The 15,105-nt window shown below is 37.5% G+C and overlaps 1 protein-coding gene across 1 annotated transcript in view; it reads right to left on the bottom strand.

The window, feature by feature from the left end:
• Positions 1-298: 298 nt before the first annotated feature.
• The window catches only part of LOC137386752 (retinoblastoma-like protein 1), a 29,911-nt gene continuing 15,104 nt past the window's right edge, over positions 299-15,105 (bottom strand). The window contains exons 9-20 of the mRNA XM_068072881.1: positions 12,827-12,909; positions 12,314-12,434; positions 11,134-11,365; positions 9,822-10,057; positions 9,631-9,741; positions 9,547-9,591; positions 7,959-8,135; positions 7,292-7,466; positions 6,156-6,310; positions 5,963-6,010; positions 3,890-4,032; positions 299-907 (exon numbers count right to left, since the gene is read on the bottom strand). Of these exons, the coding sequence (XP_067928982.1) occupies positions 724-907; positions 3,890-4,032; positions 5,963-6,010; positions 6,156-6,310; positions 7,292-7,466; positions 7,959-8,135; positions 9,547-9,591; positions 9,631-9,741; positions 9,822-10,057; positions 11,134-11,365; positions 12,314-12,434; positions 12,827-12,909 (1,710 nt within the window). The 3' untranslated portion in view covers positions 299-723. The remainder of the gene's footprint in view (positions 908-3,889; positions 4,033-5,962; positions 6,011-6,155; positions 6,311-7,291; positions 7,467-7,958; positions 8,136-9,546; positions 9,592-9,630; positions 9,742-9,821; positions 10,058-11,133; positions 11,366-12,313; positions 12,435-12,826; positions 12,910-15,105) is intronic.

The raw sequence follows: 15,105 nt of genomic DNA, 5'->3' as shown, positions 1-15,105 counted from the left end.
GAGTAACGCCTGCTCATTGAAATTCCTATTGCCCTACCACAATGAATACTGTGATAACTTTTCAATTATCAACGTAAGATGGGATGTCAAATATAAATCAGGGCTATGTTGTCAGGCTATTGTACTACTTACTGACACTATTCTTGGTGATCTTATTACTAGTGAAAGCCTCTTTACCAGCCAGAACGAAAGTTTCATATTGACAGAGAAATGTTCATAATACAAAAATTGGATGATAAATGGTTGAAATTGTAGAAAGGATTAATATATTCATATAACTGTGCCTTCAACAGCACAGAAAAACTTATAGATAATTTTAAAGCAGCATCGTCTATGCAGCTAAAGGAAAAATTAGTTAGCAGCAAAATAACTTACAGATAATTCCAATACCAAAAAATTAACTATACAATAATTTGTATAGAAGTCATTCATAATCAAAAGCGACACTAGAACATTCTAGTAACTACTACGATCAATCAATTACAAAACTCATGATTTTCTATGGATATCGCAATAACAAAAAGAACAATATGTTTTGTATGAAACAGCTCGAGAGACCTTTACACAAAATGAAGGTAGAATCTTGGAGGAAAGGCTATAACGTATCATGCATGCTGAATTGAGCAACCAAAACAAAAGGAAAAAAAGAGAGCACTTCGTCAAACAGTGCAATAATATATGATCAGTACATATAGCAAAAAGAAAAGGTAAGAAAATTTCCTACTAGGACGCTGGCCCGGCTTGATCAAATTTGATAGCCTTGATCGCCGGAGCCCCGGTGAGATCAGCGGTGCTGTGCCTCTTCTCGCCTATAGATGTCAGGGCCATCCTGTCACCCTTCTTTAGCATATTGTTGATGGCTCTGAGATCCTTAGCCGGACTGCTGTTGAAGCAGTAGAGCATACGACTGCAAAACAGAGGAACACGGTTTGCTTTATTCCTAACAAACAAGTAGGCAGGTCAGTGAACCCTCCCCATAGGCCTTAATTATAGAGTGCTGAATGAACAGGACAATGGCAGGAAACAAGTTAAATAATACCGTGCTGATTATGACCAAAGCAAGCAATGGTGGCTATAGACTTGGAACACATAAAAGTAACAAATTCTGGCTGAGAAAGATGTCTGCCAGCTAGAATCTTTAATCAGAAATTAGCTCAAGTTGCAGCAAGCAGACGCATAAGACTACAGGATAACTAACAAATACCATCTAATGATTAGGGGGCGTACCATGTTTCATATGAGACAAAAATGTATATCACTATATTGAACAAGCGATTACATTTAAAATAGCCAACATTACAAAATCTTAAATTTCAGTAATTAAAATGTATCAATGAATCTATTTTGTTGCCAATAAAAATAAGATTAGCTTACAAGCCACAAAATTACAGATGACACTAAATGCTAAAAAAGAGCCAAATGGTAAGTGTCTTTAAATGACAAAAGTAAACACAAGTCTAGATAGAGACCCTGTGAGTTTAGATTAAAAAACTAAGGAGGGTTGCTATCAAATAGACCTAGATAGTGCTTGGGCTTTACCAGTGTTGTCTTCTCCCTGAGACGATTACTGCCTCCATTTAAAAAGGTATGTCCTAATTCCCTACATTACAACTCTTAAACTGACAGTACATTTATGTCAAATGAGACGAGCATGCAAAACAATTACAAACAAAAAACAACTTCTTAATATTTAGCAAAAAGGCATTCAAATTTTAGCTAGCCATAATGCCTTCTAACCGACAGTTTGTCAGTGTTCCTATGTTAGTGACACTTGCGGAAAACGAAAAGCTTCATGATTTTCAACAAGGCATGGCAAACTGAAATTCATCAGTTACATATTTAGGAATACCAAATAACCCTTGCTCACCGATGCACTTCCATACCAACCTTACATCGCTTTACTATAACATCAGTTTTAAATACATGTACTACTACACTACTGAAAACTAAAATTGGCTGCTTAAATTCTTTTGCTGAAAGAGTCATAGCTGCCAACACCATACTCTATATTCACTTAGAGAACTACTAAACATCTAATCACTGACTGATTATGTTTTGTCATCTGGTATAATCATAGAAAACTGTTCAAACAATTAAACCTAGAGCTATTACACATAGGGGGAATAACTCTGCACCAGTTTATGATTACAAAACAATGACAAGCGGCACCTAACATAACCGCAAATACTGGGTGCCGTGATTTTATGAATTTGGTTTTCTTTTCAAAACTGCTTAGAAGAATACTGAAGGTGGTTTAAAACAATCTAAGCATTCTCACCTCTGATAGGAGTCTATAAGATCAATAATCAATATATAGAGTGAAATAGAGTGAAAATAAAAAGCTCAAAGTAGCTGCTCGACTTCTTTTGGGTTTTATTTATCTTTAGATACTAGAGGCTCAGAATCAGTTTGTAGCCTCTACAACTACTTCAGCTCGTGGAGGAACTACTGAGGCCCCATAGAGCTGTGGAAATTGAGAGCTCGGTGAGGTTATCACGTTTTGTGATAACTTCACTCAACTAAAGAGTTTGCAATGCCAATCGGGTAGTCTATGAACCACTTGTGATAGACCTATATATGAACAAAATATTCTTCTCCGTCGTATAACTAAAACATTAACTGCCTTTTATGAAATTAAATTAATCCCCTTTACAAATGTTTTAGCCGAGGTCAACATGTTAATATCTACTTGGGCAAATAGATATTTCATGAGTATTCTGCCATTAAAATAGTTATGGCAGCTACCTTCAAAAACACCCGTTAGTCCTTCAACAGCGAATATATTAAAGATCAACTTATTATAATAGCATATATGGCATTTAATAAATTAATGTTGTGAGATGGGTAAGTGATAGTCAAGCACCATAGCATTCTAACACAAACTAAGCGAGCAAACCAACTGACTGACCTATGTGATAACAGTGATAACAGAAAGCTGACCAATAAAATAAGATAGTTTACCAGCAATGTGTGTAAAATCCGACCAGACTTGGAAGAGATACGATATAAAGGGCCTATTGGTATTAGCATCAATGAATATAAGTTACATGTCAGTGTGTCTCCTAGGAATAGCCCTGAAACTGCTTCATACCGTAAGTCCTCATGCTCAAGCCGTGCGGCTTGTGCTCAAAACCAGATGACTCTGGTTTTGAGCACAAGACAAAATAATCCAAAAGACAAAATAATCCTCCAACAAGCCACGTATGCCCACAGACCGCGGCTAATGACAGAGGTTTTGTCGTCCTTAACCCCTTCGGGAGCGAGAGTGTTGAGAAGGGTTTCACTATACCCCCGTCCTCTTGAATAAGAAAGCAGGCTACATCAGTACATGTGAAAAGAATTTTCTTTTACTTCCAAGTTCGAATTAAAATTCCTAAACTCTTGCATCAAGAACTTACTTGCCATGTCTCAGCTAGATTTTTATTGCGCTGTTAGAGAGGGCTTCACGTTTATGGAAAGATGACGGTCAAGAATAAAACGGTTTTAACAACCTATGACTGTGGTGAGTTAAACATTAGCGATAAATTCTTCTTTAGTCTAAGGTATTCCACAAACATGACCTTGAAAATAAATGAGTAGGTCGCCAAAATCCCGTACATAAAAGTGTATCATGACTGTGATTCTATGGTTATAGAGCGGAACTGAGCAGAGACCGCATTTATCGAGAAGCTGCCCTAAGCCTCATGTAAGTTTTAAAAACTTGGCTTTAGCCACGGCCTATGACCTTGAACCAGAAGCCGCGCCCAACGACAAGCCGCACGGCTTGAGCATAAGGACTTGCGGTATATAATTTTCCTCTGTTACTCATGTCGATCAGTAAATTACGACTGACAAAGTGACGACAAGAAAACAGCTGCCCTGATTGTATCATAGCATAACCAAAACTGACCTATCAGGAGTGAGAAGACTTAGAGCAGCAGAGGACTTATGCGGAGATACGTATATTGGGTGCTTGTTGGATACTCTCCTCGGTGAGGTCTGGTGCTGCCGAACCTTGGGCAGCGAAGACAATGCAGGAGGATTCGAAGGGTCCTGTGAAAACATGTGTAAGTTATAATTTCACTTCTAAAAAAATCAGAAGCCTTCCCAGACTCCAGAAAACTTTACTCTTGAAGCCTGGTTCCCATATACGTCGCAAAGCACCCGCGACAGCACCGCAGGCGATTAGCGGTGAAATGGGAACCTATACGCCGGTTACCGACGAGGATCGCCGATAGTTGCCAGCGGCAACACAATAGTTTAGCGCTGTTCAAATTTTGCGACAGGCCGCAGGTAAAACCTTCCCGAAATGCATTGTACAGGTGAAGGTCACCATTATAGAAACGGCATGGCGAGCGAACATTTCATTTGATTACGCGAATATGTTTAGCTGTGCAGTTTATATGTGAACAGATGCCGCCAAACGTCGCATGCGTTTTGCTGCGCAAGTTACCACCGGAGTCTTGCAATCATGATGGGAACCAGGCTTTAATTACGGCAGCTCTAGCAAATAACCAGACGTCTCACATTACAAGTGATACTACTTTATTATATCTGCTCGAAGATGACACATTGATAAATCTTGTCATAAATGCACTTATGTAAAATGAGGACTTGCTCATGAAATTAAGGAATCCACAAAAAGCCTAACAATAACACAGTGTCTTGTTATATATAATACTAGGTGAATGCCTGGCGTTGCACGGGTAATAAAACAGTTTTTTCATAAACAATTTATTTTCTATTGGTCAAGTTTCTTTACTCAATGAATTGGAGTAACTTAAGCTAGTAACTTACGCTAGTCTAAATCTTTACTATTATAAAAGCCTTGTCTGTCCTAAAACCAGCTTTAGAAAAAAAAAGATTGCGTCATGATCTTTCATGCAATCATGATCTTCAAGCATGTTAGCTGAAGCAAGCTATTTTAACCAATCGGCATTAAAGATTGGCAAGTGTGATTAGTATGATGTGCACAATTATTCCATAGTATATAGCCTGTTGGACGCATAGTGTAATGGGCAGTATGCCTGTCAGCAGAACTGGAGGTTCCGAGTTGAAAACCATGCAAAGCAGATTTTTCATTCCTGTAACTTCATTGCTATAGCTAGACACATGAATGACAAACACTGAGATTTATATATACAGTCAAACATGGATAACTCGAACTTCACGGGACCGAGCGAAAGTGTTCGAGTTATCAGAGCGTTCAAGTTATCAGAGCACTGTCACAAGTCTATGTATTTACTTATTTATTAGTAGACACATGTACATATACAAACTATAATATAAATCAAAAGCCCAAATGGTTTGTTTCAAATTAAATGCTTCTAATGTAAAGTTTAAAACGTTTTTATCAAAAAGTATAGAGATTTTTCTATCACTTGAGATTGGTTCGTTGTTTGAGGTGATGTTATTGCCAGGACGTTTTTTAGATTGACATTGGCAAAACTTGATCGTTGTTGAAATGCTCAAAAGAAAAGACATCTTTTTCTTTTGAGCGTTTTACCCACGATCAATTTTGCCGATTTTTCTTGAAGTTTATGCAAAGATTACCTCACTTTACCTTGCTTCCGAAGGGCAATCGCTAAGCGGATGTTTGGTATATATCAAATTTCACCAAGCCTTTAGAAAAGTCATTGACAAAAATATTTTGCCGATGGTGGTAATAACGACGCTTATGAATTACGAAAAGTTGAGGTTTACCTCTATGGCTTGGAATAAAGTGATTTTCTAAAGCGATAACAACCGTTTCGGTAGCCGTTGGGCAAAAAACAGTTCGAGTTAACAGTGTTGAATTCGAGTTATCTATAGCAATTTATTATTACGTGGGAACGGACCAAAGAAACCGTTCGAGTTAACCATGTGTTCGAGCTATCCGTGGGCGAGTTATCCATGTTTGACTGTATATAGAGTAGTCATCCAACACTGATATACTTGCGCTAAGTGTTTCGAAGGTTAGGTTACATGTAGTAGTCAAACTCACCCTTCCTTGAAATCTTAGAATAAATGATTTCATGTGCTTCACGTATTGCTAAAAAAGAAAAGGTAAAAACATGTGATAACAAATATTCATAATAAATAATAATAAATATAATAATAAATATTCCTAGTAAACTTCCACTTTTCACAACATGTTCTAAATCATGTGTAGGTCATTTTATAAATTGTAAACTTACCATGTTATAAAACTTTATTACATCTCCTCTCTCTTCATTCTCATACACTCCGGAACTAGCCCCGGATGCCCTGGTAGGGGTTGGTGGAGCACTACCGGAGCGTGACACAGGAAGAGTACTTGATGATCTCAAGCTATTGAGCCTATCCTGTATCCCTACAAAACACAGAAACGTTTATACAGTATAGATTAACAGATGGTCGAATAAGTACAAAGTATATTGTCTTTTCCAGCCAAAAAAGTATTACAGTAAACGCTCCTATATCATATACCTCTTAAAACGTAAATTCTAGATAACGTAAATATTTTAAGTGAAGTTGGTGCTTTGTACTACGTAAAAACGTCCATAAAACAAAGTGTCAAATTGGGGCAAGTGCTCAAATTAGATTTGAATAGTAACATATCTCGCTGCAGTTGTGAGAAAAAATGACGTATGTATAGCGCTGTATGTGTTATGCATACAACTTCCATGAAATTCTAGTTCGCCGTGATAGATCGTCAGTTCTGTCGACAAAACAGAGAAGAGGTAGCTTCAAAATTGTTCATAAATACTCAAAGGTGGTCAATTGGTGCGGGTGTTACAGCGTCGGTCTATCAATCTGAATGTCATGAGTTGGAGGATCGTCGAAAGTTATCTTTTATCCTAACCTTGACCTCTGGATACAGATAGACAACAAACAGATAGACACCACTCTTTTTATAATAAAAATATTTTGTTTCGTTTTTTGTAGATGTATAAAATATTTGTCATTAGTTTTACTTTGCAGAATAAAGTTGTAAATCATAATGAATGAACGTCGAAAATGTGCTACCCCATCAACTTATTGTAAAATTACCACAATCATGATCTATAAAACCAGTGAAGTTGATCAGACAAAGGAGAAAAGTTGTTGACACAAACCAATAATACTGCAGTTACGGTACAGCCTACAAATTAAAAATTGGAGTCTAGTTGTTCTTTTTTGTATGGCCAAAGGGAACAATCTTGGAACGGATGAGGCAACTTACATGTAATGTACTATTCATATAGCGTAAAATCCCTATAACGTAAACATTCCTGGAACAAATTATTTACATTGTAGGAGCGCCTACTGTACTCTGTAGAAATCTAACATTGAGAAGATGAGAGATGCTCACTATCAGAAGAATCACTGTCAGTGGACTGTTGAGACAGATTGTCTGTAGTCTGAGATCCAGTTTGAGGCTGGTTGAGCTTCCTCAACAGAACGCTTCTGTAGACATGACTTTGGGCCTGAGGCTGCAGTCTGTAGCACTTCATTATGTCTTGAAAGGACTGGTCATTGCCGGACACCTACAATATATCTTCTTGTTACCATTTCTTGTAAAACATGATTCTCCTTTCTCCTAACCAGAAAAGATGTCTTCATTTTAATCATTGTGCAGTATATGATCAATTTGCTTATATCTGCATATAACCTTTGACACCACCAGTTCGATCTGATATGCAGAATATTAAATGCTCTTCCAGGCCACTATGTAACCTTTGATATGCCATTAATTGTTAAGTGTGTGACATATGGCATACCTGTACTATTTTGAGTGCTGCCCTGAAAGTTGGGCTCATATTGCACATTAGGTACAATATACTTAGTAGCTTAGGTAGGTACACACCTAAGCTAATAAGAAGATATAAAACAAGTCAATGACTCCTCTAGTTCGTCCATTGTTCCTCTCCATTACCAAGAATCATAACACATGAAGACTCAAGCTCTGTATTGCCTATAATTTGGAACACCTCAACTAATGGAAGCAGATATCGAAGATGTCCAAGTTTTCTGCCTACCTTGCATATAGCATAAACAGCACACATGATGAACTGGTCGAGGTGCCGGTCCTTCATCAACTTAAACTCCTGAACGAGGCAATGTTCAAACGTTGTCCAGACTCTCCGTCTAAGCTGATCATCAGCTCCGAGTTTGTCACAAAGATCTTTCAAACGCACATTGGCCAAATGGTAGACCTGTAGTATATGATATGCATGGTAGACCTGTAGTATATGATACGCATGGTAGACCTGTAATATATGATATGCATGGTAGACCTGTAATATATGATGTACATGTACATTGAACACTATTGCAATCAGCTACAGAGCTAATATTACAAGTTTATTGCAATCTATAGGCTACGCAACTGAAATATCCATAGTTTGAACGACCATGAACCAAAACTGCAGTACATTGCTTAGTTTTACGGTAACTATGAATGCACGACAACGGAACGCACTAATTAATTCCAAACGTAGAAATACAATAGAGTTATAGAAGAATATAGAAGGAAATACTGTATGTAGAAGGGTAATAAAATCAGACAATAATATGCAAGGAGACATTGTTAAAAGTATGAATAAATCATGGATGCGTATAAAAGGAAATATATATGGAAAGATAATAAAATTATAAAAGCATATAAATGAAAACAGATATAGAAGGATAAAAAATTTTTTATAAAAATATAAATGTAAACATATAAAAATGAATAAATTTTTTATAAGAATATAAATGAAAACATATATAAAAAGATAATAAAATTATAAAAGCATATAAATGGAAACATAAATGGAAGGATAATAAAATTGAATAAAAATAAAATATGTAGAAAGATTAAATCATAGCAGTTGGTTGTCGAGTGTAAGTCTTATCTCAGTACCCTCAACTGCTAGCTATCAGCTATCTCAGTACCCTCAACTGCTAGCTATCAGCTATCTCAGTAGCCTCAACTGCTAGCTATCAGCTATCTCAGTACCCTCAACTGCTAGCTATCTTAGTACCATCAACTGCTAGCTATTAGCTATCTCAGTACCCTCAACTGCTAGCTATTAGCTATCTTAGTACCTTCAACTGCTAGCTATTAGCTATCTTTGTACCCTCAACTGCTAACTGTCAGTTATCTCAGTACCCTCAACTGCTAGCTATCAGCTATCTCAGTACCCTCAACTGCTAGCTATCTTAGTACCATCAACTGCTAGCTATTAGCTATCTCAGTACCCTCAACTGCTAGCTATCAGCTATCTCAGTACCCTCAACTGCTAGCTATTAGCTATCTTAGTACCCTCAACTGCTAGCTATTAGCTATCTTTATACCCTCAACTGCTAACTGTCAGTTATCTCAGTACCCTCAACTGCTAGCTATCAGCTATCTCAGTACCCTCAACTGCTAGCTATTAGCTATCTTAGTACCCTCAACTGCTAGCTATTAGCTATCTTTGTACCCTCAACTGCTAACTGTCAGTTATCTCAGTACCCTCAACTGCTAGCTATCAGCTATCTCAGTACCCTCAACTGCTAGCTATCAGCTATCTTAGCACCCTCAACTGCTAGCTATCAGCTATCTCAGTACCCTCAACTGCTAACTATCAGCTGCCAACTAACCTTCCTGAGGAAAAGCGCTAGAGATCCTGTTTTCTTTGACTTCGACTGGCGACCATTGCTGCTGCTACCAGAGACAGAGGCTACAGATTTGGTTAGATTGGCACTGACATTCGTAGTTGTAGTTGAGGCAGCGACGGGAGTTGTTGTAACAGATGGCTGCTGCACATTCTGGACAATCTGCACCGGTATTAGTATCTGCAAACAAGAGCACGGCTGTTGCAACTGCTCACCTCATGTGCTGATTACCAGTGTTCTTTCATTAGACTGTCACCCACCTGCTTGCCATCATCAGTTGATGTCTGCTGAAATGTAATTATCTGTTGCTTAATGGCCGGTGAATGGCCATCAGCTGCCGTCAACACCGGGTGGCTAGCGCTAGGAGAGGAGCTAATCGCAGTAGCTGGGAATAGCCTTCTTCGTGCTGTACCCGAGACGGGAGAGCTGAATCTATCTGAAGCGAGAGGTGCTCGGTTGGGAGAATGACCAGGAGAATAGATTGTGAGCTCACCAGCTGCAACAAAACAATAGAAATAAATGAAAACAGCAGCATGATCATTATAGTCATTCCATAGACATAGGTAGTCAAAGATGATCAGAGGTAGTCATAGGCGATCATAGGTAGTCATAGACGATCAGAGGTAGTCATAGACGATCATAGGTAGTCATAGACGATCAAAGGTAGTCATAGACGATCGTAGGTAGTCATAGACGATCAGAGGTAGTAATAGATGATCATAGAGAGTCATAGACAATCATAGATAGTCATAAACAACATAGTCATAGACAATCCTAGGAAGTCATAGACCATCATAGGTTGTCCTAGATGATCATAGGTTGCCCTAGACAATCGCATGTAGTCATAGACAATCATAGGTAGTCATAAACAATCATAGATAGTCATAAACAATCATAGATAGTCATAAACAATCATAGATAGTCATAGACAATCATAGATAGTCATAGACAATCATAGATAGTCATAGACAATCATAGATAGTCAGTCATAGACAATCACAGGAAGCCATAGACAATCGTAGGTTGTCATAGAAAATCACAGGTTGTCATAGACAATCATAGGTAGTCACAGACAATCATAAGCAATCATAGGCAATCATAGATAGTCATAGACAATCATAGGAAGCCATAGACAATCACAGGTTGTGATAGACAGGTATAAGTAGACAAAGACAATCATAGGTTGTCATAGACAATCATAGGTAGTCACAGACAATCATAGGCAGTCATAGACAATCATAGGAAGCCATAGACAATCATAGATAGTCATAGACAATCATAGGAAGCCATAGACAATCGTAGGTTGTCATAGACAATCACAGGTTGTCATAGACAATCATAGGTAGTCACAGACAATCATAGGCAGTCATAGACAATCATAGGAAGCCATAGACAATCATAGATAGTCATAGGCAATCATAGGCATACATAGACAATCATAGGCAGTCATAGACAATCATAGGTGGTCATACACAACCATTACCCAAAATAACATTCGACCTATCTTTTACCTTTTTCAAAAAAGCAACTAAAGGTGACATTTTCGTCTAAAAGGACAAAGCAATCACTCACGCTTTTTGTTCACCAGCTTTCCATCAGACAAGGCCAGTCTGCGAATCTGTGGATGAGTCACGGGAGAACCAAGGGGAGAACCGAGAGGATGCTGGGGATTTGCAGGTTGCTGTAAAGATACCTCCTCGCTGCTTGGAAGCACAGCCTTATTCGCCTCTGAATCACGTGCTATGTAGTCCCACAGAGGAGAATCAGATTTCCATGCTAGGCAGTCAAGTATTGATTCCTCGATCTACCATGTATATATTTCATCTTACTAAGATTGTATTCGTCTCCCATACTATGTTAGCACGGTGAGATATGTTATGAGGCATGTTATAACACGAAGGCATGTTATAATACAGATACCGTACTCTTCGGACTATTAGCCGCTACTTTTTTCCGATGATTTGAGCCATGCGGCTTATATAAGGGTGTGGCTAATCTATGGATTTTTCTTTCACCGCTAGGGCGCATTAACGGGAATCTCCAATTAGTGCGCTTCTAGCGGTGAAAGAAAATACAAAACAATGCCTCACGGTACTGTTCCGTTAGGCATTAAGTTAAAAAGCGTCGGATAATACGAAACTGTGCCGTTCGGCACTGTTCCGTTTTAAACAGCAAAGTTGCTGCCGCGTTAAAAAGCAAAGTCCTGAGTTCTGCGGCCTATACAAAGGTGCGGCTTATGTATTGTTTTATTATCGTTTTTTGGAAAATAAAGCAGATGCGGCTTATATAGGGGTGCGGTTTATAGTCCGAAAATTGCGGTACATCTAATCGCATGCATATAACACCGAAGGATCTAATCACATGCTTATAACATGTTATCAGATGAAAGGATGCTATTATTCAGAAGCGTGTTATAACATAAAGCCATGTATAAGCTGTGGATATCTTCAGATGTGTAATGATGAATCGGTGGCACTGTTTTCATCTTTGTTTATCCTTTAGAAATTAGGCTAACAATGTTGTATGTGACGAATATTCAAACAAGTACTATGGAGCTGCTAATGAAATCATGGGCTAAAATCCTGCGCTTGTTCAAAAGAAACAAAATTTCAGCAAAATAATACACACGCGATTGCTTATCAGGGAAGATAATAAGAGGAAATGAGAGAAAAAATTGAAAGCCTTGATTAGGCGCATGTATAAGCCGCCATATTGGTAGCCATGCAATAGAATATAGCAAAGAGGGAATTACTCGGTTGAGATGTTTGATGATGTCACGAGAGAAATTTTCCTCGGCTCTAATCAGCAGCTCTATGACCTTGTAGAAGTGGTATGGCTGAAGGTCAAAGACAGCCAACACCCAGGGAAATGTTCTGCAACAAAGGCTTAACATAGACCATGCACATTCATCTAAGCAATCGATGCGTTTACAATGGCTTATTTCCAAATAGCCAGTAAACCATAAAGCTACAGACTGGGTAGCCCCTAACACCTTCCCTAAATTGTTACAAATTAACCTAAAACAAATAGAAAAATGAAACTGGATTGTTCAAATTTTTATGAACATTTATTTGTTAAACTTTGAAGTTGTCATTTTACTTCAGAAAACCAGCATTGGAACACTTTTGGCCTACATAGAGTAAAAAGGAAAATTCTATAAGAAACATGCCTACTGAGAAACTATGAAATTGATTTGGGAAACTTTAATATATTTCCAAATCCTTAGTTCAAGTTCACAGGCCTCGTAGCTCCTAAGCTCTCCTACCTTTGTGAATTGTAGCAGAAGATAACAATCTCCAAGGAACAGGCGAAGAGACTGCGGTGGAAGATATCCTGCTCCAAGAGACCCTGTGATGTTAAACCAAGATATTGTGAACAGCGGAACGCCTACTTACAAAAAACTCTGCCTATGTACTATTTACATTACACAATGTCTTTTGGTAAAAATTCTGTTTCGACTTAGAAAAGATATTTCTAGATACAATAGGACTTTTGTAATTTAGCCAATCTGTTTGTTTCATGCCTTGGCTAGTTTATTTTTCTTAAGTATGACCTAAAACGCATCTCGCGGAGTTTCAGTTGCTAGTGAAGCCTGTAAACAAGTTTCGTTTTTCAACATATAATTTGGAGTTATCATATACCATATACAGAGTAGGACAGCTTCGTTTCTAGCAATTCAAGTTCTGTGTTTTTGGTATATTTTTAGTTCATGCTGCTGTAAACAAATTGTTTTACTTTTGTTCTTAAAAACATTTATTCTGAACAAACCAAAAAAGACACAACAATACAACACCCACACCTTCTGACGGCCGTCCTTCCACTTCCCGTGGTCTTCACTTAGCCTCATCTAGACAGCCAAAGGTAAACAAACAAATAAAACGTTTGGTAGTTTTTATTCATTATTTCTCTGTTCTTTCTTCTTTGCATGTATACTTGTTTTATTTATTATAGGTTTTAATCATTGCATGTTTAGTGCGGGTTGGAACGGATTGGAGCATTTATATCGTAAAATCTGTTTCTACCTATGAAATTTTCAACTTACGAAACGGCCTCTGGAATGAACTAATTTCGTAAGCAGAGGTTCCACAGTATTAACTTTTCGCGTTAATTGAAAATTCGTAGCGTTTTGTTGTGCTTGAAAATTTACAGTGAAGAGTTTAAAAGTACAACAAACAAAAAAGACAAATGCTTTCACTAGGCCGTGCCAGGGTTGAACAGAGGACAAGATCTAGTTGAGCGGTCAGATGAGAGAAAAATGTGCGAGTCGGTGGACTGGGTAGTACAAATTAAAGCATCAGAATGTCCTTCAACCACAGTCTGTTACAATAATTTCTGTTTAAATAGTTACAATTTCACAAGTAAACATATCTTAACAGAATGTAACACAATTCACACATTTCTTTAGCGCAGGATGCAGAACGAGATTGCTAAATAGGTGAATAATCTCTCACTTACCAAACAATTTGTAATGCTGTTCAAGCTAAAACATATATTTATATCAAGCTCTGTCTTTAATCTAGCTACGCAGTTAAACACTGACTTACTACGATGACCTCAGCATACAAAATTGTCCGACATATGGTGTTAAATTCGAGTTTATATTTAGCTTTACACTGAAGTTATTTCTGACATGACATTCAAAGGTTTTTGAAACATTGCAGATTTACATGGGATGGTGAGAATGCCAGTAAGCAATAAAAACAACGTAAAAATAATATACCAAATATAAGGTAATATAATTTAGCATGTACTTATTCTACTTCAACTAAGTTACACTACGCATCTCTACCTCTGGACCTATGCTCACACTTGCACAACAAAAAGAAACTTTATTTAATAACTACTTTATCAATTGAGTTTTTTTCTTAAAAAGTAGTTTTTCATGTATTTGTACACGACACATTTGTATCAATATTGTGTAATTAATTATCTGCAGGATTCATTAATGAGTTCATTGTTAATGTTCATTGATTCATTGTAGATGTTTAGACAACAGCCCAAACAGAGCAAACTAGTGTGCTCACAGTCCTGGGCGCCATGAGAGATCATCATGTGTAATAACTATGTGTACAAAAATGCGGCAAGATGGCTGCGTGGTTTAATGGTAATGCGATTGACTTCATTTCAGTAGATCCAAATATCCCAGTTCAATCCCTTTTTCCTAATGCAGTTAAGGTGGGTTTGGACAGACGGAAGGACAGGACTACGATTTTAGTAAAGGCTAACAGAATGCCCGGCGTTGCGCGTGTAATAAAAAGGTTTTCACAAAAAAATTGTTGCTATATAATATATTTACCATTCTAACTATTAAACTTCATATCATGAAAAAAGTGTTTTGTGCAGCTCAAATAAATTTACAAAAAAATCAAACAACTGTAAAGGTGTTTGAACGTGAAATAATGAGCAAGTAATGACTAAATAAAGACTGCTCTACTACAATGGAAAATGATTTGATACTGATACAATTATTAAGAACTGAGAAACAAAATAAAACTCATGAATATGTTAACTTAAAAATAACAATGAGTACATACATGTAGAAGT

Source organism: Watersipora subatra, chromosome 2 (genome assembly GCF_963576615.1).
Source record: "Watersipora subatra chromosome 2, tzWatSuba1.1, whole genome shotgun sequence".
NCBI classification, from domain to species: Eukaryota; Metazoa; Bryozoa; class Gymnolaemata; order Cheilostomatida; family Watersiporidae; genus Watersipora; species Watersipora subatra.
Note: the sequence above shows the minus strand (reverse complement) of the source record. Positions and strands in the feature narration are given on the sequence as shown.